We start from the raw sequence: 26,433 nt of genomic DNA, 5'->3' as shown, positions 1-26,433 counted from the left end.
CCCCGCCCCGCCCCGCCCCGCCCCGCCCCTACATCAGCACAGGAAACGCTGCTTTCAGGCATCGTACTCTCAGCATCCCCCAGCTCCGGGTTTGGCTTGGGCTCTGATAGTGCGCCTCAGCTTCTCAGATCGGGTTTTTGAGTCTGTGTGTGCGTAGAGGGGTTCCTCCTGCATCAGTCAGGCTCCTCCTCGGGTCCAGTCAGGGGGGAACTCTGGCCTCTGGTCCTCGCGGTTCCCGGGGGCCGGTGTGGGCGCACCACTTCTCCAGAGCCGAGGCCCCGTCTTAGGCGGGGCTCCTCCCGCACAGGCTCTGGCCCGCCCTTGCCCATTTCCCTTGCCGGAGCAGCAGAGGCCGGTGCTGTGCACACTGGGGCGGGGACGCCCCCACGTCCCTGCACCCGGGAGCCTGTGTTGGAGACCCCCCCCGTGTCGGGTCACGTCCAGGCCCCTCAGAGCGCCCTCCTCCAGCTGACTTGATGGGGTGTGGGCAGCTTAGAGCCTCAGGCAAGGAAGGCCTTAGGTGAGGCTCTGGGGGGGCCCACTGTGCTCTCTCGTGGGGGGACAGGCCGGTACCGCAGGCTGCGCGAGCTCCCGGGGACCGGGTGGGCACCTAGCAGCCCCATCTGTCCTCCCAGACTCTGCGGTGGTTCTGGAGGAGGGAAGCCCCAGCGACGCTGATTTGCCCCTGGAGCCCACCGAGCTGGAGGACTTTGAGGCAACGCTGGGCACCGAGAGGCACGGCCGGCGCCCCGGAGCTTACAGCAGGGTAAGTACGCGAGGGGGCCTGTGTGCTCACCCCTTGGCACTTCCGCCCCAGCCCCCGGGAGGAGGCAGGGGAGAGGGGAAGACGGCCGGGGCCTCTGTTTCAGATTTGTGGCTCCGGCTGACTCACTCTGAACTTGGGCAAGTCTTTTGCCTCTTTTTTTGTTACCTAAGAACTGACTACGTGTCCTTCCAAGCTCCTCCCGCGTGGACGACCTGGGGTTTCCCGGGGATCCCTGTGGGGCCAGCGGCTCATCGTTGGCATCTTGCGGCCCTGCTGCTCAGCACGGGCAGGGGTCGTCCTGGGGAGGGGAGGGACGCGTGGCTCCTGTGGCCTTGCCAGCCGGGGGGTGGGGACAGGTGGGGCTTCGTGGCCCCCGAGGAAACCCCTTGGGGGGGGGGGTCACTGGTACGTCCGACGAAGGCTCTGCGGACTTTTTCCCAGTCGTCTTCCAGCTCCAGCCAAGAGGAGAAGCCGTTCGCTGCGGAAGAGGCAGCTGCGAGAGGGCTCCCTATCGAGCGGGCCGTGTCTGCCGAGGGAGCCCGGCCCTCCGCGGGGCTCTCCTTCCAGCCCGCCCAGCCCCTCAGCAAGTCCAGCTCCTCTCCGGAGCTGCAGACGCTGCAGGACACACTCGGGGACCCCGCGGACAAGGCCGACGTTGGCCGACTGAGCCCCGAGGCCAAGGCTCGCTCGCAGTCCGGGACCCTGGACGGGGCAGGCGCCGCCTGGTCAACCCCAGGGGACGAGAGCCAGGGCCGGGGCCCTGCGCGGCCTGAAGGTCCCTTGCCTTCTGGCTGTCCCCGCTCTCCTGGTGGCCTGCGGCCCAGAGGCTATACCATTTCTGATTCAGCCCCGTCGCGCAGAGGCAGGAGGGTAGAGCGGGACACCTTCAAGAGCAGAGCTGGGGCCTCCAGTACTGAGAAGGTGCCAGGCATCAACCCCAGGTGAGCCTTGCCCTTTCAGGCTGGAGCTGCTGGACAGGCCCCATGGGGACACGGTGCCCCAGTGGCCCCGGGCAGAACAGACTGGGCGACAGATCCTTGTGGCCTCTGGCCCGTGGCTGGTGGGAGCCACGTGAGAGGGCAGTTCCTTCAGCGATGGGGCGGAGGCGCGCTTCTGTGTGTCTGGGTGGATGGTGCCGGCCGTGACCCCGGCCCGGCCCTCCCGTCTCTCCCCTGCAGCTTCGTGTTCCTGCAGCTCTACCACTCACCTTTCTTTGGTGACGAGTCCAACAAACCGATCCTTCTGCCCAATGAGGTAGGCGTGCTCACTCTCCGCAGCAAGGTGCCCCCCTGGAGCCGGGGTGGGGGACGCTGCGGGGTGCCGTAGCCAGGTTTGCAGAGACAAAGCCTCAGCTCCTTGTGGCAGTCTATAGCGATCTACCCTGGGTGAAGAGAGCCCTCCCCAGACAGGCATCTGACGGGCTGGTGGCCAGGGACGGTCTCTGCCCAGGGCTCAGGCAGGGCTCTGTGGCTACAGTCCTTTGAGCGGTCGGTGCAGCTCCTCGACCAGATCCCATCGTACGACACCCACAAGATCGCCGTCCTGTACGTGGGCGAAGGCCAGGTAAGGCTGCTGGGGCCCCGGGCCCAGCCGGGTGACCTCCCTGCCTGGAGGCGGGGTCAGGGCCTGGCCCCTCATCACCAGAGCTCAGTCACCGTGTGAGCTGCCGGGGGTCAAGTGCTCGAGCGGCCCCGTGTGGGCTGCCGTTCCGGTGCCAGGGACGCGGCAGGAGGGACGGTGGAGCGTGGGAGCACAGAGCACCCAGAGGGGCGCTGGGGGCGGCAGAGACGGTGGCAGGTACACGGATGCCACGGGTGTGGGCAGGGCACTGCTCATGTCAGTGATCCGGGTGTGGGGTGGCCGGCGCAGTGCCTGCGGCACGGGGCGGGAGCCAGGACGGGAAAGTAGGGGAGGCGTGGGCGGCCCCATAGGGCTGCGTGGTGGTCCCGGGGGTGGTTCTGAGCCGAGGGTCTGAGGTAACGCGGCCCCCGCCTCCAGAGCCGGCGGGAGCGGGGCGGGGCCAGGGTGCCGCGGGACACCAGCCTTCTGGACGTGGTCTCGGTCCAGCTGAGCAAATTGGCTGGCGGACCAACGATCTGTGCGAGGGAGGGAGTCGAGATGGTGCCCCTGCGTGTGCACCGGGGCCCCAACGAGCCGGGCAGGGGCGGGCGCCACCGAGCTCCTCTCCCCGCAGAGCAGCAGCGAGCTCGCCATCCTGTCCAACGAGCACGGCTCCTACCGGTACACGGAGTTCCTGACAGGCCTGGGCAAGCTCATCGAGCTCAAGGACTGCCAGCCGGATAAGGTGTACCTGGGCGGCCTGGACGTGTGCGGGGAGGACGGCCAGTTCACCTACTGCTGGCATGACGACATCATGCAGGGTATGGCCTTGTGCCCGCCCGCGCTCCGGGCCAGGGTGGCGGTGGGGCCCGCGGCCAGGAGGCGAGGCTGGCGGCCGGGCGTGGAGGGGGCAGGTGCCGCAGGCCCAGAGCCTCTGGAGGAACCAAGAGGCGTCCTGGTGACAGGCAGAGAGGGCCCTGGCTGCCACCGCCCGACCCTGGCCCAGGCGACGCTAGCGCGAGGTGCCCTTGCTGGCCCTCTGGGGCGGTGCTGGGCCTGCTCAGCTTGGCCCGGCCCACCTTGCAGCCGTCTTCCACATCGCCACCCTGATGCCCACCAAGGACGTGGACAAGCACCGCTGTGACAAGAAGCGCCACCTGGGCAACGACTTTGTGTCCATTGTCTATAACGACTCCGGCGAGGACTTCAAGCTGGGCACCATTAAAGTGAGTGGGGGTCCCGGGGGCAGGCACGGGCCTGCCCACCTGGCTTGAGTCCATAGCCCCCTGGGCAAGCGCCCGCTCGTTTGTGCTGATTGTCGGCAGCGGGCACGGTCAGGGTCAGCACGACAGGAGCCGCGACCTCGGGTGCCTCCACCGCCAGTGGAGTAGGCACGTCCCCTCTGAGCCAGCGTCCCTGTCGCCTCGCTTTTCGTAGAGGAGGACGCTAGGGCCCGAGGCCCCCTGGGGAGGTGGGCTCCACCCAGGAGCCTGGGGGTGTGGGGGTGGGGGAAGGCAGTGGGGAGGCGCAGGTGCTCGAAGTGTTCAGATACTAAATGGGAAGCCAGGGAGGAGGCCACCGAACACGAGCACGGGGCTGCCGGCCAGAGTCCGGGAGCGGGCCGAGGCGGAGCTGCGGTGGGTGCCTGCGCTGCACGCCCCGGAGACGCACTGAGGTGTGGGCGTCCAGCCTGCGGAGCTCTGCTCTCGGTGACAAGGGAGGAGGCTGGCAGCCAGGTGGCGGCAGGTGTCACGGGCAGCACGGGGCGAGGTGGGGGCCGTGTGCCTGTTGAGGGTCATGACTGGATCTGAACTCGGGATTCGGTTGTTGGGATCTGGACGGTGGGGTTGTGGGGTTTTGGGAGGGAAGGCGGCCGTGGGGGGCGCCGGCCCGACAGCCCTGCCCCCGGGCTCAGTTGGGAGGAAGCCAGTCTGCCGGGTCGGTGGCCAGAGCAGCAGAGCGCAGGCTCCAGGAGTGAGCACGCGGCCAGGGCCGGGGCGACCTCTGCTCTTGTGCGTGCAGGGCCAGTTCAACTTCGTCCACGTGATCATCACGCCCCTGGACTACGAGTGCAACCTGGTGTCGCTGCAGTGCAGGAAGGGTGAGGCCTGGGCCTGGGCCTGGGTGGGGAGGTCCCTGTGGCCCTGAGCCCCTCGTGAGCTCTGTGATCTCCTCAGACATGGAGGGTCTCGTGGACACCAGCGTAGCCAAGATCGTGTCTGACCGCAACCTGCCTTTCGTGGCCCGTCAGATGGCTCTGCACGCAAATGTGAGCAGAGGGGCCAGCCTAGGGGCGGGCGGCACGGGCCCACGGGGGCCTCAGCTCCCCGCGTTTCCCTCCCTCAGATGGCCTCCCAGGTGCACCACAGCCGCTCAAACCCCACGGACATCTACCCCTCCAAGTGGATCGCCCGGCTCCGCCACATTAAGCGGCTCCGCCACCGGGTAGGGGGGATGGGGGTGGGGGCGGCACTACCCTCCAGCTCGCGGAGGGCGAGCATCTCCGCTTCTCTGCTTGTCGCCGAAGCAGCTCCTCATCTCCTTCAGATCCGTGAGGAAGCCCACTACCCGAACCCCAGCCTGCCGCTGACGCAGATGCACCCCCCGGGCCACGCCAAGGCTCCGGCCCCAGCCGAGCCTGCGCCCGCATATGAGACGGGCCAGCGAAAGCGCCTCATCTCTTCTGTGGACGACTTCACGGAGTTTGTGTGAGCCTGGCCCCCTGCCCGGGGCTCCTCTGCGCTTCCGACGCCCCGCCTTTATTTGCACAAATGAAATAAAGCGGTCGTGGCACCCAGCTCTGCTCCCGCGCCCACGGGCCCTTGGCGCTCAGACAGACACGCGGATGCAGTCAGCCAGCTTGTTTATTTGACTTCGTCGGGTGGGGGTGGGATCAAGGCTGTAGCTGCGGCCACAGAAGTGGTACAGGGCCTGTCGGGCTGCTCTGGGGGGGGCCCCGGCCCCCCCCCCCCCGCCACCACACACGTGTGCTCACCGGCCCCGGGAGCCGGCCCCCGTCCTCCCCCAGACCCGACACCCGCAGGTCTGGGCTCTGCCCTCTCGCTTCCCCTCCCCCGGCAGAGAACCCCGGGGAGGGGGGTGGTGACGAGCTGCCGAGGAGGGGGCTGTGCCCTTCCACCAAGCCTCCCACCCCAGCGTCCCTCCACACGGCAGCGGGCCCCTCGGCCCTACTGAAAAACAGCGACGTACAAAAATATATACATTTTTAACCCCGTATAAATTATTGACGAAAGACACACAGACGGTGGCTGAAGGGGAGTGCGCTGAGCGGGGGCAGGAGAGGTAATAACTTAGTGGGGGGGGACGACGGAAGGTGCAGCTTCCCTCCCCGAAGCCTGGATCCTTAGCGAAGGGGAGATGTCCGCGCAGGAGGTGGGGCCGGGCACAGCCCGCTGTACCTGAGGACTCCGGTAATAAATTAGCATCTCGGAGGCTGGGCGCTCGGCCCAATACTGCTGTGTCCTCCCATGGGGAGCCGGGGAGGGGACCCTGGGTCCTGGCTGCCCACACGGCTTCTTAAAGTGCTGAGACCCACAGAGAGACGACTGCTCCCCGGGGGCCTCCGTGCAGCTGTTCTGCCTGGCCCGAGACCTGAGGGTGGCAGAAGTTAACACTGAGCGGCGTCTGCTCTGGCTCCCTCCGAAAAGCAGAATGAAGCCACAGGCCCGCCACCCCGGGGAAGGGGTCGGAGCCCAGGCCCCCCGGGGCTAAGTGCTGCTGGGGTGGACCTTGTTCTCAGCCCGCAGGGAAGCCGGGCCAGGGCCCGGAGCCGGACCCACGCCACGACGGGCCCGGGCCAGGCAGCCCGGCAGGGCAGGCCGCGGGCCTGAGGAGGGGCAGGGGGCAGGGGGGGCAGGGGGGGCCGGGGCCCCAGTGCTCCTGCGGCCGTGCAGGCGCTGCAGCCTCTGCTCCAGCTGGTAGACGTCCTCTGTGGCCTGGTTGAGGCGGTCAAACTGCGTCAGAAGGGCCTCGAACACAGCTTGGAGGCGAGAGGGCTCGGGCTCCCCGCGTGGCCCCGGCCGGCCCAGGCCCGCGCTCGGCGCGTCCAGCTGGCTGGAGGAGGTGGAGGGCCGGGAGGCGTCGGAGCCCCCACTGGGCGGAGGCGCATCCGGGGAGGACTTGGAGCCCCGGGAGGAGCGGGAGGGCAGCGGCTCCATCCCTTCAAAGCGGACTTTGTGACGGAACTGGGGGCGGCACAGGGGCTCGGTCAGTCCGGCTGCACCCTGGGCTCCCCTGGGCCCGGGGTGCGTCCCTCTCCCCCCCACTGGGCCGTACCCACCTCCTTAACCTTGCTGAAGCCCATCCAGAGGCGCAGCCTGCGCAGGAACAGCTCCACCATCTCGTAGTCCTGCGGCTCCCAGGCCGGCCGGTAGAGCTCCCCGTGCAGCGCGTGGTAGCGCCGCCGCAGGAGGACCGCCCCCAGCCGCAGGGCCCCCCACAGCCGCAGGGCCCCGAGCCCGGTGCACAGCAGCGGGGAGAGGCGCCAGGACTCGGCAGGGCACAGGGCCGGGCGCCCAGACCCAGGGCACGGCACCAAGACGGCCCTCGCCGCGCTCCGCAACGAGTCCACGCAGGAGGAGACCAGCTGGAAGGGGAGGCGGCGTGAGGGAGCGGCGCGAGCGCGGAGCCCCCCGCCCGACGGCCTCACCCTCACCTACCAGGAAGGCCAGCTGCGCGTAGGCCACGGCGAGCACGAGCAGCCCCAGGGCCGCGCCCACGAGCTCTGGCAGGGCCCGGCACAGCGTCTTGCCGAAAACCGACCACTGGCGCACGAAGCGCAGCTGCTGGGCGGCCTGGGGGCGAGCGGTGTCAGCGGACCGAACGCCCCCGCCGCCCCCCGTCCCCCCGGCCGGCCCCACGCTCACCTTGACCAGGAGCAGAAAGAGCAGCGAGGCGGCCAGGCCGCGGGCCGCTGTGCTCAGCTGCGCCACCTGCTCGAAGCTGGTGAAGCGGCGCGGGCGGCGGCGCACGAAGCGGGTCCACTGGCGGTCGGCGACCCCCAGCTGGGCCAGGCGCACGAGCGCCGCCGCCGCCGCCAGGGCCACCAGCAGCCACCGAGCCCAGGCTCCGGACTGCGCGGCACGGGTGCGCCCTTCCCTGTGCCACACGCGCACCTCTGCCACCGAGAAGTACAGCGCGAACAGCAGCAGGCTCACCTGTGGGGCCGACAGATGTGGGGGTGGGGGTGGGCGGGGGTCCCGCGTGATGGGGCGGGGCCGGCGCTGGCGGGGGGGGGGGCAAACGGGCGAGGCCGTGGGGACCCACCGAGGTGAGCAGCGGCAGCGAGAGGCCTGAGCTCAGACGCCGCAGCGCGAACGGGCGCACGCTGACTGCGGTGACGGCTTGTCCCGCCACGGGGAACTCGAGGCGCAGTGTGACAGCGGCGTGTAGCCCCACGGCCGGGCTGTAGCGTGTCAGCTCCACGAACACCGCGCGGCTCCTATGCAGTAGAGGGACGTGGGTAGAGAGTAAGAAGGCCGGGTGCCCTCCCGGCGGAAGGGGCTTGGGCTGCGGGTGATGCGTGGCCCGGGGAGGAGCTGGAGGCTGAGCAGTCCGTGAGGTTTGTGAGGAAAGATGGGGAGACACAAAATGGGGGTGGGGGGGAGTGGCCCACGGATGAGGAGGGCCGGGTGTGGGGCGGTGTGCCTGCCGGAGGCGCGGCGGGGCGGGGCGGGGCGGGGCAGGGGTGGGGGGCGTGGACACCCAGCACACCTGTTGTCGATCCAGTTGTGCAGCTGCAGGAAGCCCAGCTGCGCGCGGCTCTCCTCCAGGCTCGGCCCTAGCTCCTGCACGTAGCCCCCGCTGTCGTACACTGCGCAGTAGCCCCAGGACCAGACCCTGCCGGCGGGGGGACAGCGTCAGAGCCTGGCCCCAGCCCTGGAAGAACCCGGGAGGCACAGCTGGCTGGGGAACCCCCGCCCCCTGCCTCCCGGATGGCGGGCCCCTCCCGTCTGCGCTCACCCCAGCAGGTCTGGCGCGGAGTAGGCCCACGTCTCAGAGCTGTTGCGGGCAGCACTGCCCCAGCCGATGCCGTAGTCGCCGGTGCTGAAGGAGCCCGAGGCTGCCGCACACGTGTGCACACGTGGGCCAGCAGGGTCTGGGCACAGTGCTGGAAGCAGAGGGGCCGTTGTTCACCAGCTCTGCATGACCCCCCCCAGACACCCCTGCAGCCCAGAAGGCAGAGGTCACGGTGTCCAAGAAGGCAAGGGACGCATGGCAGGGACGCGGTGCCAGGCCCCCCCCGCGGCTCACCTTCCTGCAGCCGCACCTGCCGCAGTCGTGGGGGCCCCAGCTCGGGGCTCGACTGGTTCCCATGGACGTAGGGGAGCAGCACATGGGACATCCACGGCCAGAACTCCTCAGACCTGCTCACAGAGACAGTCCCGAGCTCTACCCCGCAGCGCCCTGCACCCATGGGGGGGCGGGGGGGTCCGAGGCCCAGAGAGCATTGCTCCGGCAGCCCCAGCCCAGCCAGCACAGGGCCACCTGATGGGACAAGGTCAAGGCCTGGATGCCTCGGCACAGCGGTATCTAGGGCAGGTGAATGTCACAGGGCCATTCTGGGTGCTGTTAAGATTTTCTTAATTTATTCTGAGAGGACCAGAGACAGAGTGAGCGCGTGAGGGGCAGACAGAGAGGGAGACAGAATCCCAAGCAGGCTCCGCAATGGCAGCGCGCAGTCTGGCATGGGGCCTGAAACCCACGAAACGGGAGATCACGACCTGAGCCGAAACCAAAGGTCTGATGCTCAGCTGACGGAGCCCCCCGGGGGGCCCTGGATGTTCTGAACGGTATCTGCGGTCACGTGTTGCCAACAGCACCTACTCCAGTGACCACCCAGAACGCACTGAGACACTGCCCCACGTCCCCTAGGGACGGGGCTGGACCAAGGGCAGGATCCAGATGGGACCCCGTCAGCCCCTGCGCCCCCTGGCCCGGCAGGTGCACGTGCACGGGAGCGCCCTACCGGGTGATGGCCAGGAAGGCCCGGCTGCCCAGCTCCTGTTTGATGGCACTCTGCAGGCGGTAGGCATGGCCACGGCAGGACGCATCCCCGTGGTTGGCCAGCAGCGTCACCAGCAGGAAGAGCATATATACCAGGAGGCTCTGGGGACAGACGACCCTGGGGTCAGCCAATCCCAGTCTGAGCCACCGTAACACGGCTGGCCAGCCAACCACCCGTGGCCGGGCCACCTGGTGCCGAGAGGGCAGCACAGACCCCCGCCAGCACCCCACCGGCGGGGTGGACGGGTGTCCCACCAAAGGCTGCCCGTACAGCCGGGGGCGAGGGGCCAGAGGGCCGTGGACGTAGGGGAGTAGCACAGGGGACATCCACAAAGGAGAGGGCGCGCGCGCTCGGAGGGAGAACCTGCAGAAGCCTGCAGCTGCGGCCCGACACGGGACGGGGGCTGCTCACCCTCAGCATCCCGTGCAGCTTCTTGACCTTCCGGGCCTCTTCCTTCGCCAGGAAGAGCGCGAAGCCGTGGGGGGGCCGCACACGGGGCACACGCTCGCTCACAGGGGTCACGGCCGGGCTCTCCACCAGCGTGTCATCCTCATCGGGGTGCAGCCGCTTGGCCACCAAGGAGAAGTACAGGGCCTCCAGCAGCACCTGGGCCCGAGGAGGCGTCAGAGGACCCGCGGGGCCAGAGGCCGGCAGCGCAGCCCCCAGCACCCCACTCACCTTGAGCGGCTCCCAGCCGAGGAACGAGGCCAGGAAGCTGGAGCTGCTCGAGAGCAGCCACACCACAGCCACGCCGGGGGAGAAGCCGGCACCCACCCAGCCCGAGACCCCTACGGCCACAGCCACCAGGAGCAGGCTGAGCCCGTGGGCTAGGGCGGCACACCAGGCCGGCAGCAGCCGCTTCCGCAGATGGTCCACCCGTCCTGGGCAGGGAGACCGGTGACGGGCAGCCCACGGGGAGGGGCACGGAGGGGCGTCCTGGGGACGCCGGGGCACACCTGTCCCGGAGGGCTTCGCCGACCGGGGCTGCTCCCAGGTCAGGCCCGCGGCGGGCAGCCCCCTCTCCCCCAGCCTCTGCAGCAACTGCGTCTCCGTCCTCTCGGGCCTCTCCGCAGGAGCGCTGGACCTGGGCCACGGGAAGAGCAGGGGAGGAGGCACTCAGCTGGCGGCCCGCAGCGCGCTGTCCCTGAGCCACCCCCCTCCCCAACCTGTGTCAGCCGAGAGAAGACACTGCCCCAAATCAGGGTGGACGTGGCGCCGGTGCGCAGACCACCCCAGTGACTCGGGAGGGCCCCCGATTCCCGCCCTGCTCCTCAGGCTGAAAACCCACGTCAGCCTCTGGCCCTCCCCCCGCCCGCCACAGGGTCCTCACCCACGCCACCTCTGTTCCACCCGCTCCTGTCATCACCCCAGCAGCGATGGCTCACAGCACAACTGAAGCGGCCCCCGGTCTCCAGAGTCGTTTTGAGACCCTCCGGGGAGCACTCCACACACCTCACCCCTCGCCCTCAACCTCCCCACGCAGACCCACGTCTCACAAAGGGTTCGCGCTCTGATGCCACTGTGTGACTCAATTTTTGTTCCCCATCCCGCTGCCTGCACAGGCGAGGACACCGTAGTGACAGACAGGGCTGGGTCGTAAAGGACTCTGTGGCCCTGCTTTGCTCACTTGGGCCACTCACTCGGAGGGGCCGACTGTCATGCTAAGGGTACTCAAGCCGCCCAGGGGGAGGGCCAGACGGGGACAAACACCGAGGTGCCCGCCCTCTGGCTCACTAAGCACGGAGTTTGGAGTAACCCGTTACACGGCGACAGAGGACCGGGGTCCCCGGAGAGCGGTGGCAGGGCCTGCCTTGGGGAGCAGGACTCCGTGAGGGGACCCAGCGTGCTCCACACAGAAGAGGATTCTGGACCAAGACATCAGAGCAAACAGGAGGGTCAGACCCGGGACCCGGAGGTCTGCGGCAGGTGTGCGGGGGGAAGGGCCGGAGAGAGGAGTCAGCAGTGAAGGAAGACTTGTGGCGGCCGGAGGGCGCACCTGGCCGGTTCTGAGGCCAGGACGGTGGGGGAGCCGCGTCTCGGAGGGCGGGGCCCCCTGCGGTGCAGGCAGCTCTGTGCAGGCCACTGCACGTCCGGGCAGGTGGGGGGGGGGGGCGTCCATGAAGTCAGTCTGAGGCCTGAACCTGGACTTCAGGAAGGGCTTTGAGCTAGTTATTTGGGGCTTGGAACTGCTATCCCAGGATTTCCCCATGTTCTAGACCTTTTGAATCAATAGGCAATTTCTTTATAAAAATGCAATCATGTCACAGTTATCTGTTTTTATAAAATGACTCGAGAGGCTTTCCCCCGTTTCCTACGTTCTGGACAGTTCACACGTGTAACCTGTGGTTGTTTGAAAACGTAAAGAGTGAAAAGGAGCAGAAACGTAGTTATCAGAGGAAAAAAACAGAAAGTAATTTTGTATGAATTGTCTAGCACAGACATTAGAGATTCTTCAAAACATAACATCGAAATACTCTCAAAAGAAACAAATGGGGTATTTGGAAAAACTGGCCCCCCGGGCACCCCATCGGCCTGCACTTCCACCACCTGTGGGGAACGGAACGTCTGCTGGCCCCGGGCCACCCGGTGACATCCTTTCAACAGGTAAGGGGCCCAGCGGTCAGAGCACGTCCCCCAGCCCCGCAGCGGGGGAAGCAGGCGGCACAGCACAAGGTCGGCCCAGGCTCCCTGCTGCCCCCCAAGCCCCGGGAGTCAGCTACTCACAGGCCAGCGAGCAGATCCGTCTCCACTCGCGCGCCCTGGGTGAGGGCCAGGCTGCTGGCCCCTTCAGCCAGGCTCTGCCGGACGAGGCCTTCATCCAGACGGAAAGCGTGTCAGTGAGGGCCTGGGGCACCCCCCCACTCGTGGAACCTTCCGAGGAGCCAGGGGACGCCACCCTCCCCACCCCTGCTCACCTGAAGCTGAGAAGTACTTGGCAGGTGAGGAGGGGCTGACCAGGGAGAGCCCGTCCGCCTCTGAGCCCAGGCGGCCCCGTGCCAGCCGCTGCAGGGCGCTGCCCATGATGGATGGGTCACTCAGCAGGTCTGGCCAATTAAGCGTGCCTTCGCTGGACGGCCAGCACACCAGGCTGTAGGGGAGACGGGTCAAAAAAGGGAGGCCTGGGGGACACGCGTGCGGCCCGGGCCAAGAGAGTGTGACAACACATAGGGCCACGGGACCCAGCCCACGCAGCGCAGACCCACGTAACGCGGCACGCACGAGGTGGGGCGGATCCACGCCAGGGCTCACGCTTCTCTCGGGGACCCCTACCTTTTACAATCATCCAAAAATAAGTCACTTTTCATTTGTCCAGCAAAGGCCTGTTGAGAAATGCAGAGAATGCCTCAGATTCTGAGCTGGCCGGGGCCGTGGGACCACCCGGCCCAGGGGGTACCCGGGGGCACACTCGCCTCGGCACGGAGGCCCGGGAAGGCCAGGAAGGAGCTGTCCAGCACAGACGAGTCCAGGTAGCTGTCCATGTCCAGGACCTGCTGCCCTGCAGGGGTGGGGCTCGGGCCCCCCGTCACCTAAGGGAGAGGCAGGTGCTCAGCGGAGGCCACTCTGGCCCCTGCTCCACAGAGGTGTGCCACCTCCAGAGCAGGCAGAGCCTAGGCTGGTGCTGTGCAAAGAATGTTCTAGAATCAGGCACACATTCTGTATCTGCTCTGTCCATCATAGCGGCCACAGGCAGCTCGGGGCACTGGAGACGCAGCTGGTGGAGCTGAGGACTCCGGTTTTATCTGTCAGTGACCTGAACCACAGGTGGTGACTGCGCTGGCCTCTGGGAATGGCTGCAGGTCCCTCCTGAAGGAGGTGCTCTGTCCTTCCCTCCTCTCGTGTGGTCCCTGTGTGGCTGGGGCGGGACGCCCGAGCCTTGTTTCTCTGAGCCTGTGAGGCGCTGGCGCTGTGGCAGCTGCACCAGAGCCGCCAGTGAGGCCATTCAGGCTCTTCCTGGCCTGAGGGTTCGAATCGCTACCTCGGCCTGTTGCCAAAGATCTGCTCAGGTTGCGCCTTCCTCTCGAGTCTTCTCAGGGCCTTGCCCGTCTCCCTCAGTCACCTGACAGGCTGGTCCCCCCCACTCCGCCCTGATTTCTGTGGCATCGGAAGCAAGGTCCCCTTGGTTCATTTGCGGTTTGGACGATCTGGACTTCGGTTTCCTTGGGTCAGTCGCTGACCTTGCGGACCTGCCCTCCAGCCCCAGCGACAGGGCCCACACTCTACCCTGTGGGAGCTCCGCGGGCCCCAGCCCACCTTGCTCCGGGACATGCGGAAGAGAAACAGGATGGCCAAGTAGACGGGATAGACGACCACGCTGGACACCAGGCCGACGGCAACCGTGTCGGCACTCGGCGGGATCAGACCGGACACCGGCCCCGCACTGTGCGGCAGGAGAGGAGAAGGACCGGGCTGGGGGAGGTTGGGGGGGGCAGGAGGGGCGGGCAGGAGGAGGTGGTCGGGAACCCCGTGGGCACCCACCTGTGGGCGGCGTCTCCCACGACCCCATACCACACGGCATTGGCACCCAGGAAGAGGCAGATGAGGAGGACGCAGCAGGTGGCCCGCTGGACGCGAGTGAAGCGGCTGCGAGGTGGCCGGTCCCATACGGAGAGCCAGAGGTGCTTGTCAAAGAAGCCACGCTGCAGCTCAGCCACCAGGAGGCGCCGGAACCGCCGCACAGCGGCGTCGCCTGGAGAGAGAGCACGGATGGCTTCAGGCTTCAGGAGAGGCACAGCCACCCCTCGGGGCCACCCCTCGGGCTGCTCGGGCGGGGACGGGCCCAGGCCCTTACTTGCTGCCAGCACCTCCTTCTCCACGAGGCCGCCATTGGCCTCAGTCTCCACCGACAGCCAGTCGTTGACCAAGAAGAAGGTGCTGCAGGCGGTCTGCAGGTCCCTGACGATCACGTGCTGCAGGAACCAGGAGGGGCTGAGCCCTGCGGGGGGGAGGGGGCGGAGTCAGGGTGAAGGGCCTGGGGTGGGGGGTGCCGGAGGGGCTGCCGCGGGCGCCCCCCGCAGACCTTTGTTGTCATGCCACACGCGGATCTTCCGCACACTGCCCAGGCTGTGCGGCGTGGCGATCTGGAACACGTCTAGGCTGTTGCGGCGGAAGGCTCTGTCCCCGTCCAGGTGCCGGTGGCCGCTGCGGCCCTCCGCCCCGTACAGCATGATGCCCACGTGTGCCGTGGTTCCTGGAGGGCGGACAGAGACGCGGCGGGGCTGGGTCTGCTGCCCACCGCGTGGGTGCGTGACGCCGGGCGGACCTTCCGTCACTCAGCAGACCGGCTGCCCCGGCAGAGGCGCGCTCGGCTCCCTACAAGTGTCAGGTGCACAGCCGCCGCCGACACGGCGCAGCCGGGGGCTGTCAGGTTAACTGAGCGACTGCGTGAGACACGAAGTCGGCCGCGAACTCCCCCTGCCACCCTGTCTCCCCATGATATCACACGCACGGGACGTTTTACAAAACTGAGTCGTCAGAAGGGGACAGGCCGGCAAGCGTGAGAGCGGGACACGGAGGGGAAAGCGGTAACCTGGGAGAGGCGTTCAGAACACAGGTAACCAGGCAGGTCGAGTGCAATACAGAAGGGGTCACGAGAGAAAGGACAAAGACGTCGCACAGCAACCCCCGTGAGCGGTCAGAGGGGCGTCACGGTGCAGGAGGGCCGACAGGGACACGCGGGCGTGCGGGAAGTCCTCGAGGCGTGGAGAACACGCTCATCCGTGTGCTGAATCCCGCAGCCGCGAGGCAAGCACTGCCCAGACAACTCAGCAAATTTTCCACATGGAAATCGAACGTTCAAGTCACGCTGTCCTCCTTCAGTCAGTCCCGTCTTCCTGGTAACGGCTCCCCACCACCCCCACTGACGGCTGGCTCACGCGAGCAGGCCCCGCGCTCCGGCGCCCCGTGGGGCCGACAGGCTCCTGCCTCACACGGCACTGCGTAAACCGAGCCTGCGTCCTGTCATCTACTAGGACAGTTGCTACAAGGGAAGGTGGCCAGAGCGCGCGTGCAAGGGCAGCCCAGGGGCCTGGACCGGGCAGCCCCCCGCCTCACCTGAGCCCCGGCCCCAGCCAGTCTTGACCAGGATCTCGTACTTGAAGCGGCCCCCCTTCCCGCAGAAAGGGATCGCACGGACGCGGCTGACATCCAGCTGGTCCAGCTTGCGCAGGATCACGGCCATGACCGCGTAGGTCACCAGGCACACGGAACACGTCAGCAGGACGACGTAGTTCACACCCGAGGCCGGCTCCTGGGGAGACAGCGCCATCAGGCCCAGGAGGCACGGCCCACGCCTTATTTTCTCAGGATGCGGCCGAGACACGGTGCCACTCACTGGAAAGACGAAGCGCACGTGGCTGGGAGGCACGAAGAGGCTGGCCCCGAAGGCAGTGAGGTGGCGGGTAAGGCAGACGGCCTGGCTCGGCGACGTCTCCTCCAGAGGCGCGAGCCCCTCTGTCCTCCACATCATGTCCTTCTCGCTGAAGTACTGGCACAGGGACGTGTACAGGCCCACGGTCACTTCCAGTGCCGACCAGCGGAAGTGGCTGGTCAAGTTCAGATAGTAAGTCCCGCCTGGGTCTCTGGTCCTAGAAGCGGGGCAAGTGTCACAGCCAGACCCTGTGTGGCCCCAGAGTCACCGCAGCTCCTGCCCCAAGACCCCTCAGCTGCAGCCACACCCGCCACGTGTGGCCAGGCCTGCTGCCAGACCTACTCCCACGGGGAACCCCGTGACCCTGATGGGGTCCACCCGGCCGTCAGAGACTAGCCCCCGCTGCGGATCTGCGGGGGCCCGCTTCGCCGTCCCGGGGCTGGGCGCGTGCTCACCCTGGGGCAATGAAGAAGGTGTAGGGCCTGTGGTCGCCGCCCGCCAGCTGCTCCGGGCCGATCCTCCTGCTGGCTGAGCAGTTGTGCTCATTCGGATGGGGCACCGAGTGCAGGTACACAGCCAGGTAGGGCTCGGGCTCCCGTGGCAAGTAGTGTTCTAGGGACACAAGCACAGGCTCAGACGGCCGCCCCAAGCAGCCCAGGCACCCTGGGGGAAGCCCCTGGAGCCGTCCCTGCAGCCTGGGGCCGGGGGGGTGGGGGAGCTGGTGAACTCTCAGCTGCAGGCAGCACCCGCTCTTGCCTCATTCCCTGCTGCCCTCAGGCCAGGCCCCCAGGAGCCTGCGAAGCAGGAGGCAGACTTTACTAAAGGCCACAAGTTGGGGGCTCCATGAGAAGCACCTGCTCCCCCGGGGCACTCCCCGCTGCCCCACACAGGCTGTGCCGAGGCCCTGGGGCACACGCAGGACCCACCGCTAAGCAGCGTGTAGGTGAGCTGCAGGTGAAGCCCGGCGGCGGGGTTGCTGTCCTCGGGGGTGACCACAACGCCGACGGAGGCCTGTGGCTGGACAATGGCAGAGCCGGCAGGGGTGCTGCGGCCCTGGGCGGCCTGCTCGGAGTTGTTGGGCACTTTCACGGTGATGGCGCGCTCCGAAGCCAGCCGCCCGATGGGGATCTGGGCCCCGGCCTGTGTCTGGAAGGCCATGGATGCCACCTTGGTGGAGACGGTATAGTTGCCAATGTAGCCGAAGGGGAAGGGGTTGGAGTCGACAAGGATGATGAGCTGCACCACGTCACTGAGGTTGGACAGGGCCCCGCTGAAGGCCGTGGGGATGGAAAAGTGGCAGTCGGGAACCGAGGCGTTGCCCTGGCAGAGCAGGCTCAGCGGGTCTGAGCGCTTGCCCTGCGCCACGATCTCCTCGCCGGCCAGTGTCAGGGGCTCCTCGTTGAGCACCCGGGAGCGCATGAGGATGCACATGAGGGCCGACGACAGGTGGTAGGCCCTGGATGCCACCATCAGCGACGGCGGCTCTGCGCCCAGCTCTGAGGGCTGCGGGCCCTGCACGTCCGCACTGGCCAAGTGGATAAGGTCACCTGTGGGAGGAGAGGTGGCAGGGAGTGCTGGGGGAAGGAGCGGGAAAGGGCGGGGGAAGCGGGGGGAAGGGGCGGGGGGAAGCTGGGAGGGGGGTGGCACGTGCCTGCACGGCCGTACCCGCACCTGTGATGTTGAGAATGCTGTCGGCAATACCCGTGGGCGTCCCGGTACCCTCCGCGGTCTCGGCCTGCAGGACGCGCATCATGCCCTCAAGCTTATGCAGGGTCTTTTTCAGACACGAGTGGCACACGAGCTCCCTGCTGGACACCTGCGGGGAGGCCAGGCACCATATGCAGCCCCGCTCCAGCCAGGCTGACTGGGGCTAGCGCCCCCTGCGCCCCCTGAACCCAGTTCTATCACACTGATCATGACTGTGGGCAGCTACCGTTGGCCCTGGCTTTTCCCCGACACCCTTCGTGCTGCAGCTAGAGAAACCACCCCAAACGTGGGGTTCCAGCCACGCATCCCTCTGCTGAGAGCTCTCCTGTGGCTTCTCCACACCCACAGACAAGGAAGGTCCAAGGTAACGTGGCCCTGTCACTCGCCCTGATCTGTGCGCGTGGCCACGGGAGCCATGTCATCGGGCAGCTCTCCTGAGTGGGAAGGTTCTCTGCTTCCTTCCCTGCTAGAAGCCATGCAGCCCTTTCCCACTGCCCAGAGGCACCACGTGCCCCTACCCCCACCAAGTCTGTGCTCAGCTCAGCCCAGGCTGGTCCTCGAGTCCCGGGCGACATTGGTGGGTAACTGCTGGGGGTTGCAGAAGCCAGGTCAGGTGTGACCACGGGCTCAGCGGGAGGGCACCGGATCGGCTTCTTCACACACGCCCTCCTTAGAGCTGAGCTGCTCCTTACGCCCTGGGCCACCCTGCACAGTCACACCTGAGGCTCACGTACCCAAATGGCCTAAGACAGGCACATGGCCAGGGAGACCTGGCCAGGACCGGGGCCGCCACGGAGCCCGGGGCCCACCCTACCGTGCACTGGGCCAGCGCCGCGGCAATCTGCTGGATGTCATCCACGGTGTTGACCCGCAAGGAGACCAAGGTCTCTGTGACGTTTTTGCGTATCTGGGCTTGCAGCTGCCGCCTGGCGTCCATCTCTGCTGACGAGGCCGGCGCCTGCTCGGGCTGCGGGCGGTGAGCACAGGGGACGGAGCCCTCAGGGCAACGGGCAGTGGCACCCGCAGCCAGGGCAGGTGTGATGCAGGCTGTCGGACGGCGGCTCAAGCCCGGTTTCTCCAGGGAAAAGGGGGACTTTCCTGGGACTCATGGGGGGTGGGGCTTTGGTGGGGCGGGGGGGAAGGGCCCACAGGCAGGGACTGTGCAGAGGAGAAGCCGTTCCAAGGAGATGAGTCCGGGACCGTTTACGAGGCAGTGGAGACGGGCCTGGGCCCACCCTCCCCACTGAGGGCAGATGAGAGGCACTCCTCACCCCCGCGCTGGCCTCGTTGAGCACAGTGATGAGGGCCAGCGAGTACTCGATGACGGGCTGGGGGTCGGCCTGTCTCAGCAGTCTAGGCAGCATGTTCTCTGTGAGGCTGTGTAGCCAGGTCGTGAGGTCCGGGGGGCCGCCGGGCAGGTCACTAGGGAGCTCGGGCAGGGCGATGGCCAGAGACCTATGTGCAGAGGCCCTGGCTGAACAGGCGGCAGTCCTGGCTCCCACCTCCCACCTGCCCCGACCCCGCCCAGGCTCACCTGTTGAGCGCGACCACGGCGGCGCCCAGCTGGTCCTGAACGACCACGGCCAGGCCCACCTGGAAGTGGGGTGCGAAACCAGGCGGCAGCACGGCTCCGTAGGCAGAGAGGCTGCCCCTGTAGACGCAGAACTCCTCGCAGTGGCCCTGGCGACAGCGCCGCAGCAACAGGGCGTACACGAGTGGGGCGCCTGCGTCTTCCGCATCCTGCCAGCCTGCGGGCCCCTCACAGTGTCATTGGCGCCCCCGAGTCCCTGCGCCGCGCCTCCCTGTCATCGGCAGCTGTACTCACCTGTGCACTCGAAATGCACCTTGGTGGTGAGGGCCCGGACCGCGTCCAGCGGGAAGAGGCGGCAAGAGCCACCGCGCGGGGGCCGGTTGGCGGAGAGGCGGATGGAGGCACAGCCCTCTTCCTCGCCCGAGCGGCCCAGCACCGTGAGCGTGAACGTGTAGCCCTCGCCGTCCCGCAGCACGCCGCGCCGCACCACCAGCCGCATGCCCGAGCTGCCTGTCGACGTGGTCGTCTCGTCCAGCACCAGCGTCTCGTTGCTGAAGGTGCGCGCCGCCCAGCGCTGCGGAGCCGGGGGGACCAGGGTGCTGAGGCCGGGGAGCAGCCCCGCCCACCCGAGGCCCCGCCCCCGCCGAGGCCCCGCCCCCCAGCCCCACACTCGCTCACCCCTCGCTGGGAGCCCCGGCTGCAGTTGTCACAGCGGCCCTCCAGGTACACGTAGGAGCTGCGGCTCACCGCGTACACCGCCTGCGCCTTGCAGGACACGCACTCCAGGGACACAATGGGCACCCGGCCCCTGCGGATCATCACCTGGGGGTGGGGGGAGGGGCCATGACCTGAGCCAGGGCCCCCACTCCTGGGGCCCGCACCGAGTCTGCACAGTGCAGTAAGCCCCAGCGGGGCTCCCGGGGAGCCGGGCCTCTGGCTTGGCCCTGGTGCTGGTCTCCTGGCTGGGAAGGCTCCTCTCTGGGCCCCGCCAGCTCCTGTTAACCTGGAGTCCAACCCAAGGCTCTGGGCTCAGCCCTCGTCAAGTACATTCAGTTTTTGAGTCTGGAGGATGGTGGCGGGCACCCAAAAAGGCTGGGTCCACCTTGGGCTTATTTTCTGTAGCACCCAAAGTCCAGCTTGGGCCTGGTACACGTGAAGCACTAGGTGCTCACCTGTGAACGGGATGGACGGATGGACGAACAGACAGACCCGTGGAGGAAAAACAGAACAAACGCACGTGTGGTGCGAAGGCGGGTGTGCTCACTACAGAGCCCTGTCTGAGGTCCCACCTTAGCCCATCCAGGCTGCACCCGCCCCATGCTCCCCAGACAGGCCCTCTCGGCAGACTGGCTGGAAGAGGGCTGCTGGCGGGGCCAGACCGGCCATCCCGGGCACCAGCAGCGCCTAGCACACCGGCTCCTCCGGCCGCAACAGCAACGGCTGCCTCAGAGGCTACCGGCACCAGCACCACGGTCTTGACCTGCCCAGAGGGCGTGGGGGCGGAGAGTGTAGGGCCTGTGCCCACCGGGGGGCGAGAACAGGCCCTTCCTGTTCACAGCTGAGGACATCCATGCCCTGGGAAAGGGGCCGGTTTCCTCACCGCCTTTGGTGCTGCCGGAACCCCTTACTTCTCACTAATAAACAGCTAGCGCGCCTCGGCCCCTCTAAGCTCTGGAAGGCTGCAGCGCTTTTGCAAGGAAACAAAATTGAAGCAAAACGTTCTGTTAAAGAGAATTTGTATCAACAGCAGTAACTCATAATGAGAACCAATAGCTTCCAGAAGCACCAAACCATGGGCAACCTTCGCCAAGGTTATTTGGCACTGACAGCCCTCCATGCCCACTCCTCTCTGGCTGCACCCCGTCCGTCCCGGGCCTGGGGCTTGCCAGGTGAAAGACAGGGCCAGTGGCACCCACCGTCTGGTTTGTGGCCTCCTCCTTCCGGCCTGCCTTCCACACGGTCAGGTTGAAGGTATACTCGACGCCGGCTTGCAGGCGCTCCCGGGGGACAGTAACCACGCTGCTTCCCCGGGGCCCAAAGGTCAGGGCGCACCCACCACTCTCACTCTAGAGCCACAAGGGAAGGGGGCATGAGACCCTGGATAATTTCAAAGCAGAGCCCAGCCCAGGGCACACCTGGGAGACACCCCCCCCCCCACCTGCCGGGCTCATCCGCACGAACGACCGAGGGGGCCAGAGGGGACGTATGCACCCCGCAGTGCACCTGACCTGCGTTGAAGCCACACAGGCCCAGTGAAAGCTGAGTGGCGTCTGGTCGCCGTCCTCAAGGTTGGGATCGTAGGACTTGCTCCCATCCAGCACCAGATCCTGAGTGTCTGACCACACACGGTACGAACCGCCCTCAATGATGGGCACCAGGCGCTCAGGGACCACTGTCACATTGGCTTGGATGCTCTGTGCCAGCGGGGTGTCCCCAAATGACACCAGGAACACAAAGCAGTAGTGGCCCACAGGCAGCGCCAGCCGTGGCACCACCAGCTGGGGCCGGCTCATGTCCACGCCGGGCAGGGCCACAGGGGCCACGCGCATGGGCCGCTGGCAGCTAGCTGCACGGTACACCTCCCAGCGATACTCAGTCTGGTAAGTGACGCAGTCGCGTAGGTTGACGTGGGCTTCCAGGTAGTTGCGCTGGGAGCGCCGCATCAGCACCTGCGGGGGCAGGGCCACGTCCACTTCGGGCTCCCTGCAGGCCAACACGTGGACGGTCACCGTGGCCTGGGCCACGAAGAAGCTCACCAGGTTGGAAGCGTTCACCTGAATGCGGTAGTCCCCAGGCTGCAGGTAGGAGTGTTCTGCCCAGGGCTCCTCTGTGTCCTCCCCTGGGGCCCCGTCCCCGAAGTCCCAGCGATAGGCCACGCGCCGGGGGGTAGGGCTTGTGGCGGCCTCAAAGCGGGCCGAACGGTTGGTAAAGCAGCGGCCGCTGTGCAGCACCACGTGCTGGATGGTGTCCTGGACCTCGACCATGAGCGTGCGGTTCACGCCACCCAGCTCGTTGAAGGCGCGCACGTGGATTTCCAGCAGCCCCGCGGCCACAGGGGTATAGGTGACGTCGCGGCCCGACAGGATGACCAGCGAGTCCCCCTGGACCTTCTGCAAGGAGAAGTACCACGCGTAGGCCACGCGGGACCCTCGTTGTACCCGAGCCGTGAAGTTCCTCTCCGTGCCCGTGGGGATACCTGGCTCACAGCAGTTGGGCACCTGGAGCCCACCCACAGCCTCCAGCACCAAGATGCGCACCTGCGCCTGAGCCCGGCTCACGTGGTTCTCTGCATGGACGCTCACCACATAGTCCCCAACCCGGGGGAAACTGCGGGAGAAGCGGGGCCCGGGGAGGGCTTCCGGGACGGCCCCGCTGACCTGCAGCTGGAAGCTGACGGCAGAGCCAGCGGCCAGCACGACCTGAAAGTGGACCAGCTGCCCAGGCTCGGCCACCTTGCTGCTGGCCCACAGCACCAAGCCCACGATGGGCTCCTCCACCGTGAGCTCGTGCGTGGCCATAACCCAGCTGATGGCGTTGGAGGCATTGAGCTGAATGGAGACGGCACCAGCGTCCCGGAAGACCACAGAAATGTGCTGGCCGTGCCTGCTGCCACCTGGCACCGCCCAGCACCAGCTCACGTTGGTACCGGAATCCAGCTGCCCCCAGAAGGGCACAGCAGACCCGGCAGCCACAAAGCTGCACGCCAGCTCGCCGGCCCTGATGCTGAGGCCACTTACAGGCACCTGCACAGCCACCTCAGTGGTGGCATTGGCTGAGCCCAGCTGGTTCTTAGCCGTGACCGTGACCAGGTACAGGCCGGGGGTGGGGAAGGTGTGGGTAGTGGACGGCTCCAGGGTCTCCCAGCTCAGTCCTCCCTCCAGAGACCAGGTATAAAACACGCTGCTGCCACCGGCCAGCTCGGCACAGAGGGTGACGCTGGCATTGACAGCAGCCGGGTTTGGGGAGGCGGCCGCAGCCAGCCACCCCACAGGCTCCACGAAGTCCACGGTACGGTTGGCCAAGACGCTGCCCAGCATGTTGGTGGCCCGCAGCAGGACGCGGTAAGTGCCGGCCTCCAGCACGGTGAGCGAGAAGGCTTTGCCGCTGCCGACCAGTACCGGGCCGCCGTCCCGCTGGGCGGTCCAGCTGTAGGAGATGTTGGTGCCGTCCCGGACCGCGGCCTGCAGCTGCAGCGTGCGGTTGGTGGGAAAGCAGCAGCCGCCCCCGCCGCCCACCACCTGCAGCCCCTCGATGTGCTGCAGAACGTAGATGAAGATGCTGTCCTGAGCAGCGCCCACCTCGTTCTCGGCCGTGACGATGATGTTGAAGGTGCCCACCGAGCGGAAGGTGTAGGAGATGGTGGGGCCCCCAGGGATGGGCGTGCAGCGGTCACAGAGCACCCAGGAGTAGCGCACGTCGCTGCCAGCCTCCAGGGAGGTGGTGAAGCTCACGCTGCCGTTGAGGGGCACCACCGTGCGGCTGGCATTGACGCTGAGCCCCCGCGCACGCTGCTGCACCGTGACGTTCAGTCGAGCCTCGTCTCGGCTCACCTCATTCCACGCGGCCACCCGGACGGTGAAGTGGCCCGTGTTGTTGTAGGCATGGGTGACCGCGGAGCCCTCGAGGAGCCCGCCGTCCCCCAGCTCCCACAGGTAGGTGGCGGGGCGCCCGCGGCCCACGGCTGAGAACAGGTAGGGCTGCTGCAGCTCCAGCACACGAGAGCTGTTGACCCGGACGCCCGTGAGCTCCACGGACTCCTGCACCTCCACGAGCGCGGAGTCGTTGGCTGAAGAGATGTTGTTGGACACGGCAACTGTCACCAGGTAGGAGCCCGAGGCCAGGTAGGCAAATGTGGCCTCAGGGCCCCCGACGCGGGCTCCGTCCTCGGTGCCAAAGTCCCAGGTGTAACGGTAGGGGAACGGGGGCCAGGCACGAGCCGCCAAACGGGCCTCCTCCCCGAGCCGCACGAACTGCCTCTCAGGCCACAGGGTGACATTGCCCAGCTCGGGCTCCACGCAGACGCTGGTGAAGTAATGGGCCTTGTTCACGCGGCTCGAGAGGACGAGCGTCAGGGGGAACGTGCCGCTCCGCGTGAAGTTGTGCGTCACCGCTGGGTCCCCCGAGATGGTGGTGTTGGAGGAGCCATCCCCGAATGTCCAGTCAAAGACGTAATGTGCAGGGTCCCCGGTGACGTAGGCCGTGAGCTGGGCGCGGGGCTGCACGGGGATGCAGGCCGCAGGCTCGATCCGCAGCACCTCCAGGACGAAGACCTGCACGGGCAGGCTCAGGGCCAGGCGGCCTGCGGGGCTGGACGCCCCCACCGTCACCGTGCAGTTCTGTGCCCGCAGGTACACATGCTCCACCGTGGCCTCAGGGCCCGTAAGCACCGTGCCGTCCCCCATGTCGAAAGTCCACGTGACGTTGTCACCCGACTCCAGGGCGGCGCTGACGGTCACAGGCATGCCCTGTTCTACGGCTGGGCTGAGGCTCACGCTCAGGCCCCGAAGCTCCTCAAAGACACGGATGCTGACACACGCCGCCACGCTGCTGATCGTGTTGTTGACCTCCAGATGGACGCGGTACGTGCCCCCCGCGCTGTACGTGTGGTTGGCCTCCGGCTGGTGCTGCGTCACAGCCGGGGAGCCATCCCCAAAGTCCCATGTGTACAGGATCCCCCCAGGTGAGGGTAGTGGGTGTGGGGCGAAGGTCACAGTCTGGCCGGCCACCAGGACGCAGCCTCCCACGGCCACGGCCACAGCAGGCAGGGCGGCACGCACGCTCACAGGCACTTGCTGCGTCAGGTTCTCGAAGGCATTGGACACCAGCAGGGTCAGGTTGTACTCACCTGGGGGACAGGCCTGAGTGAGAACACGGCCAAGGCCACCTCCACCACCTGCCTGGCAGAGTCATGGCCTAAGCCCGTGCTGCACCCCCGGGAAGACAGAACAGGCCCTCGGTCAAAATGTCAAGGGAGAATGCGCTGGGACCCTGCCCTGGAGGCTCCTCGCAATGGGGCGAGTGCAGGATCCCATAAGCAGAGAGCAAGACACAGGGCTGAGGCAGAAAGGAGAGGGGAGCAGACCCTCTCTGGTTAACAGGAAGAGTCAGTGCGGGGCAACAATGGTGGGGTCAGCATTGTTCACGGCACGTTCTGCGTGTGAAGCTTCCGGAATTTTAAGGAAAAAAGGTAACCCCCTTCTGACCCAGAAAAGAGTCTGAGTAGGGGCCAGGAAAGTCCAGTTTCTGGCCAGGAGACCTGAACCATGGGGCTCAGTGGCCCAGTCCGCCCTTCACCCCAGCACCCCTCTTTCACCCTATTAAGGGTCCCAGGCCACCAACCCAGAGTAGACAGAGGGGGGTCGTCCCCACGGCAGGGCAGCTGCGGCCTCACCTGGGATGGCGTAGGTGTGTGTGACATTGTGCTCCACCAGCACCTGGGCCACCGTGGGGTCTGGGACCCGGAAGGACTCATTGTACGGAGGCTTGAACTGGCCAATCACCCGGTCCCCGTCCCCAAAGGTCCACCTGCCAGGGAAGCAGGCAGGCAAGGGGAAGGATGGGGTGGGAGCCCATTGGCCTGGCTGCACTCGCTCCCCTCCCCCAGCGTCCCACGCACCCGGCACCTCCCTGCAGGTGAGGAGGTGGAGGCCAGGGCAGAGCCCAGCACCAGCCCCACCTGGGCCCGGCCCGCTCCGCTGCCCACCAGACCAGGAGCACTCACAGGAAGGCCACCTCCACGGCGGAGTCCACCAGCACGTGGGCAGCCAATGCCAGCGTGGCATTGGGGGACAACACGGGCGGCACTGCGGACACCCAGAGGCCCCTCATCCTGTGCATCCGCTCCACGGTGACGTTGTAGTTCACAGTGACGTTGCTCACGTGGTTGGAGGCTGTCAGCTGTGGGGACAGGTGTCAGTGTGTGGGCTGCCAGCAGGTGGTGAAGGGCCCGAGCAGCACGGCCAGGAGCCCACCCTGCACTCACCCGCAGCCAGCCGAGGGGTCCTCGGGAGCAGAGCAGAACGGGAGGCAGAGATGAGCAGGGCATGTCCGGCCCGGCCCCGCCCCCGCCCCGCCCGGAACCGTGCGCCCACCCACCGAGAGCTTGAAGACAGCAGCGCTCTGGTAGATGACGTTGAAGACCACGTTGTGGAAGGTCAGGGACTGCTTGTCGTCAATGGTCCAGCGGAAGACCACGTCCGAGCCGGCCTCCACCACAGGGCTGTATCTCTGTGGGAAGGACACAGCATTAGGGACCCTGGGGCTCTGGAGACCCGCCCACCAGGACATGCCTCCCCACGGGGCTTCCCAGGCCGAGTTCCAGCCACCTCGGGGCGGATGGGGAGGAACCACGTGTTACAGGACTAAGTTTGGGCTGACCGTGCCCTCTGACGTTTCAGTTCCTCCGTCTTCCTGTCTGGAAAGTGATTTAGTGCGAGCGACAAAAAGTCCCCACCATCTCTGAATCTCTGTGCTCC

At 67.0% G+C, this 26,433-nt stretch overlaps 2 protein-coding genes across 18 annotated transcripts in view; one reads left to right on the top strand and one right to left on the bottom strand.

Moving 5' to 3' along the window:
• TSC2 (TSC complex subunit 2) overlaps positions 1-5,123 on the top strand; it is a 33,399-nt gene extending 28,276 nt beyond the window's left edge. For all 13 annotated transcript variants that reach the window (XM_039246595.1, XM_039246594.1, XM_039246599.1 and 10 more), the window contains 10 exons: positions 636-766; positions 1,208-1,707; positions 1,945-2,020; positions 2,243-2,329; positions 2,961-3,147; positions 3,413-3,552; positions 4,349-4,427; positions 4,504-4,595; positions 4,673-4,771; positions 4,874-5,123. In XM_039246595.1, coding sequence (XP_039102526.1) covers positions 636-766; positions 1,208-1,707; positions 1,945-2,020; positions 2,243-2,329; positions 2,961-3,147; positions 3,413-3,552; positions 4,349-4,427; positions 4,504-4,595; positions 4,673-4,771; positions 4,874-5,038 — 1,556 coding nt within the window. In that variant the 3' untranslated portion in view covers positions 5,039-5,123. The remainder of the gene's footprint in view (positions 1-635; positions 767-1,207; positions 1,708-1,944; positions 2,021-2,242; positions 2,330-2,960; positions 3,148-3,412; positions 3,553-4,348; positions 4,428-4,503; positions 4,596-4,672; positions 4,772-4,873) is intronic.
• Positions 5,124-5,172: 49 nt separating this feature from the next.
• Positions 5,173-26,433, bottom strand: part of PKD1 (polycystin 1, transient receptor potential channel interacting) — a 42,048-nt gene continuing 20,787 nt past the window's right edge. The window contains exons 12-46 of one of the 5 annotated variants that reach the window (XM_039246593.1): positions 26,054-26,185; positions 25,680-25,855; positions 25,350-25,483; positions 21,187-24,803; positions 20,875-21,024; positions 19,637-19,780; positions 19,253-19,532; positions 18,962-19,175; positions 18,699-18,882; positions 18,242-18,394; positions 17,392-17,536; positions 16,647-17,267; positions 16,176-16,332; positions 15,685-15,937; positions 15,405-15,600; positions 14,371-14,541; positions 14,143-14,286; positions 13,830-14,040; positions 13,605-13,731; positions 12,764-12,880; positions 12,624-12,673; positions 12,269-12,441; positions 12,078-12,165; positions 10,310-10,437; positions 10,032-10,234; positions 9,765-9,959; positions 9,315-9,454; positions 8,600-8,712; positions 8,309-8,456; positions 8,060-8,185; positions 7,613-7,787; positions 7,213-7,503; positions 7,006-7,140; positions 6,627-6,932; positions 5,173-6,531 (exon numbers count right to left, since the gene is read on the bottom strand). In XM_039246593.1, coding sequence (XP_039102524.1) covers positions 6,055-6,531; positions 6,627-6,932; positions 7,006-7,140; positions 7,213-7,503; positions 7,613-7,787; positions 8,060-8,185; positions 8,309-8,456; positions 8,600-8,712; positions 9,315-9,454; positions 9,765-9,959; positions 10,032-10,234; positions 10,310-10,437; positions 12,078-12,165; positions 12,269-12,441; positions 12,624-12,673; positions 12,764-12,880; positions 13,605-13,731; positions 13,830-14,040; positions 14,143-14,286; positions 14,371-14,541; positions 15,405-15,600; positions 15,685-15,937; positions 16,176-16,332; positions 16,647-17,267; positions 17,392-17,536; positions 18,242-18,394; positions 18,699-18,882; positions 18,962-19,175; positions 19,253-19,532; positions 19,637-19,780; positions 20,875-21,024; positions 21,187-24,803; positions 25,350-25,483; positions 25,680-25,855; positions 26,054-26,185 — 10,074 coding nt within the window. In that variant the 3' untranslated portion in view covers positions 5,173-6,054. Of the gene's footprint in view, positions 6,532-6,626; positions 6,933-7,005; positions 7,141-7,212; positions 7,504-7,612; positions 7,788-8,059; positions 8,186-8,308; positions 8,457-8,599; positions 8,713-9,314; positions 9,455-9,764; positions 9,960-10,031; positions 10,438-12,077; positions 12,166-12,268; positions 12,442-12,623; positions 12,674-12,763; positions 12,881-13,604; positions 13,732-13,829; positions 14,041-14,142; positions 14,287-14,370; positions 14,542-15,404; positions 15,938-16,175; positions 16,333-16,646; positions 17,268-17,391; positions 17,537-18,241; positions 18,395-18,698; positions 18,883-18,961; positions 19,176-19,252; positions 19,533-19,636; positions 19,781-20,874; positions 21,025-21,186; positions 24,804-25,349; positions 25,484-25,679; positions 25,856-26,053; positions 26,186-26,433 lie in introns of all 5 variants that reach the window. The other 4 variants (XM_039246590.1, XM_039246591.1, XM_039246592.1 and 1 more) reach the window with 4 other exon arrangements.

Source organism: Hyaena hyaena, unplaced genomic scaffold (assembly GCF_003009895.1).
Source record: "Hyaena hyaena isolate Hyena2069 unplaced genomic scaffold, ASM300989v1 scaffold_285, whole genome shotgun sequence".
In the NCBI taxonomy this organism is placed as follows: Eukaryota; Metazoa; Chordata; class Mammalia; order Carnivora; family Hyaenidae; genus Hyaena; species Hyaena hyaena.
The sequence above is the reverse complement of the archived record's forward strand: the minus strand, read 5'-3'. Positions and strand labels throughout refer to the sequence as shown.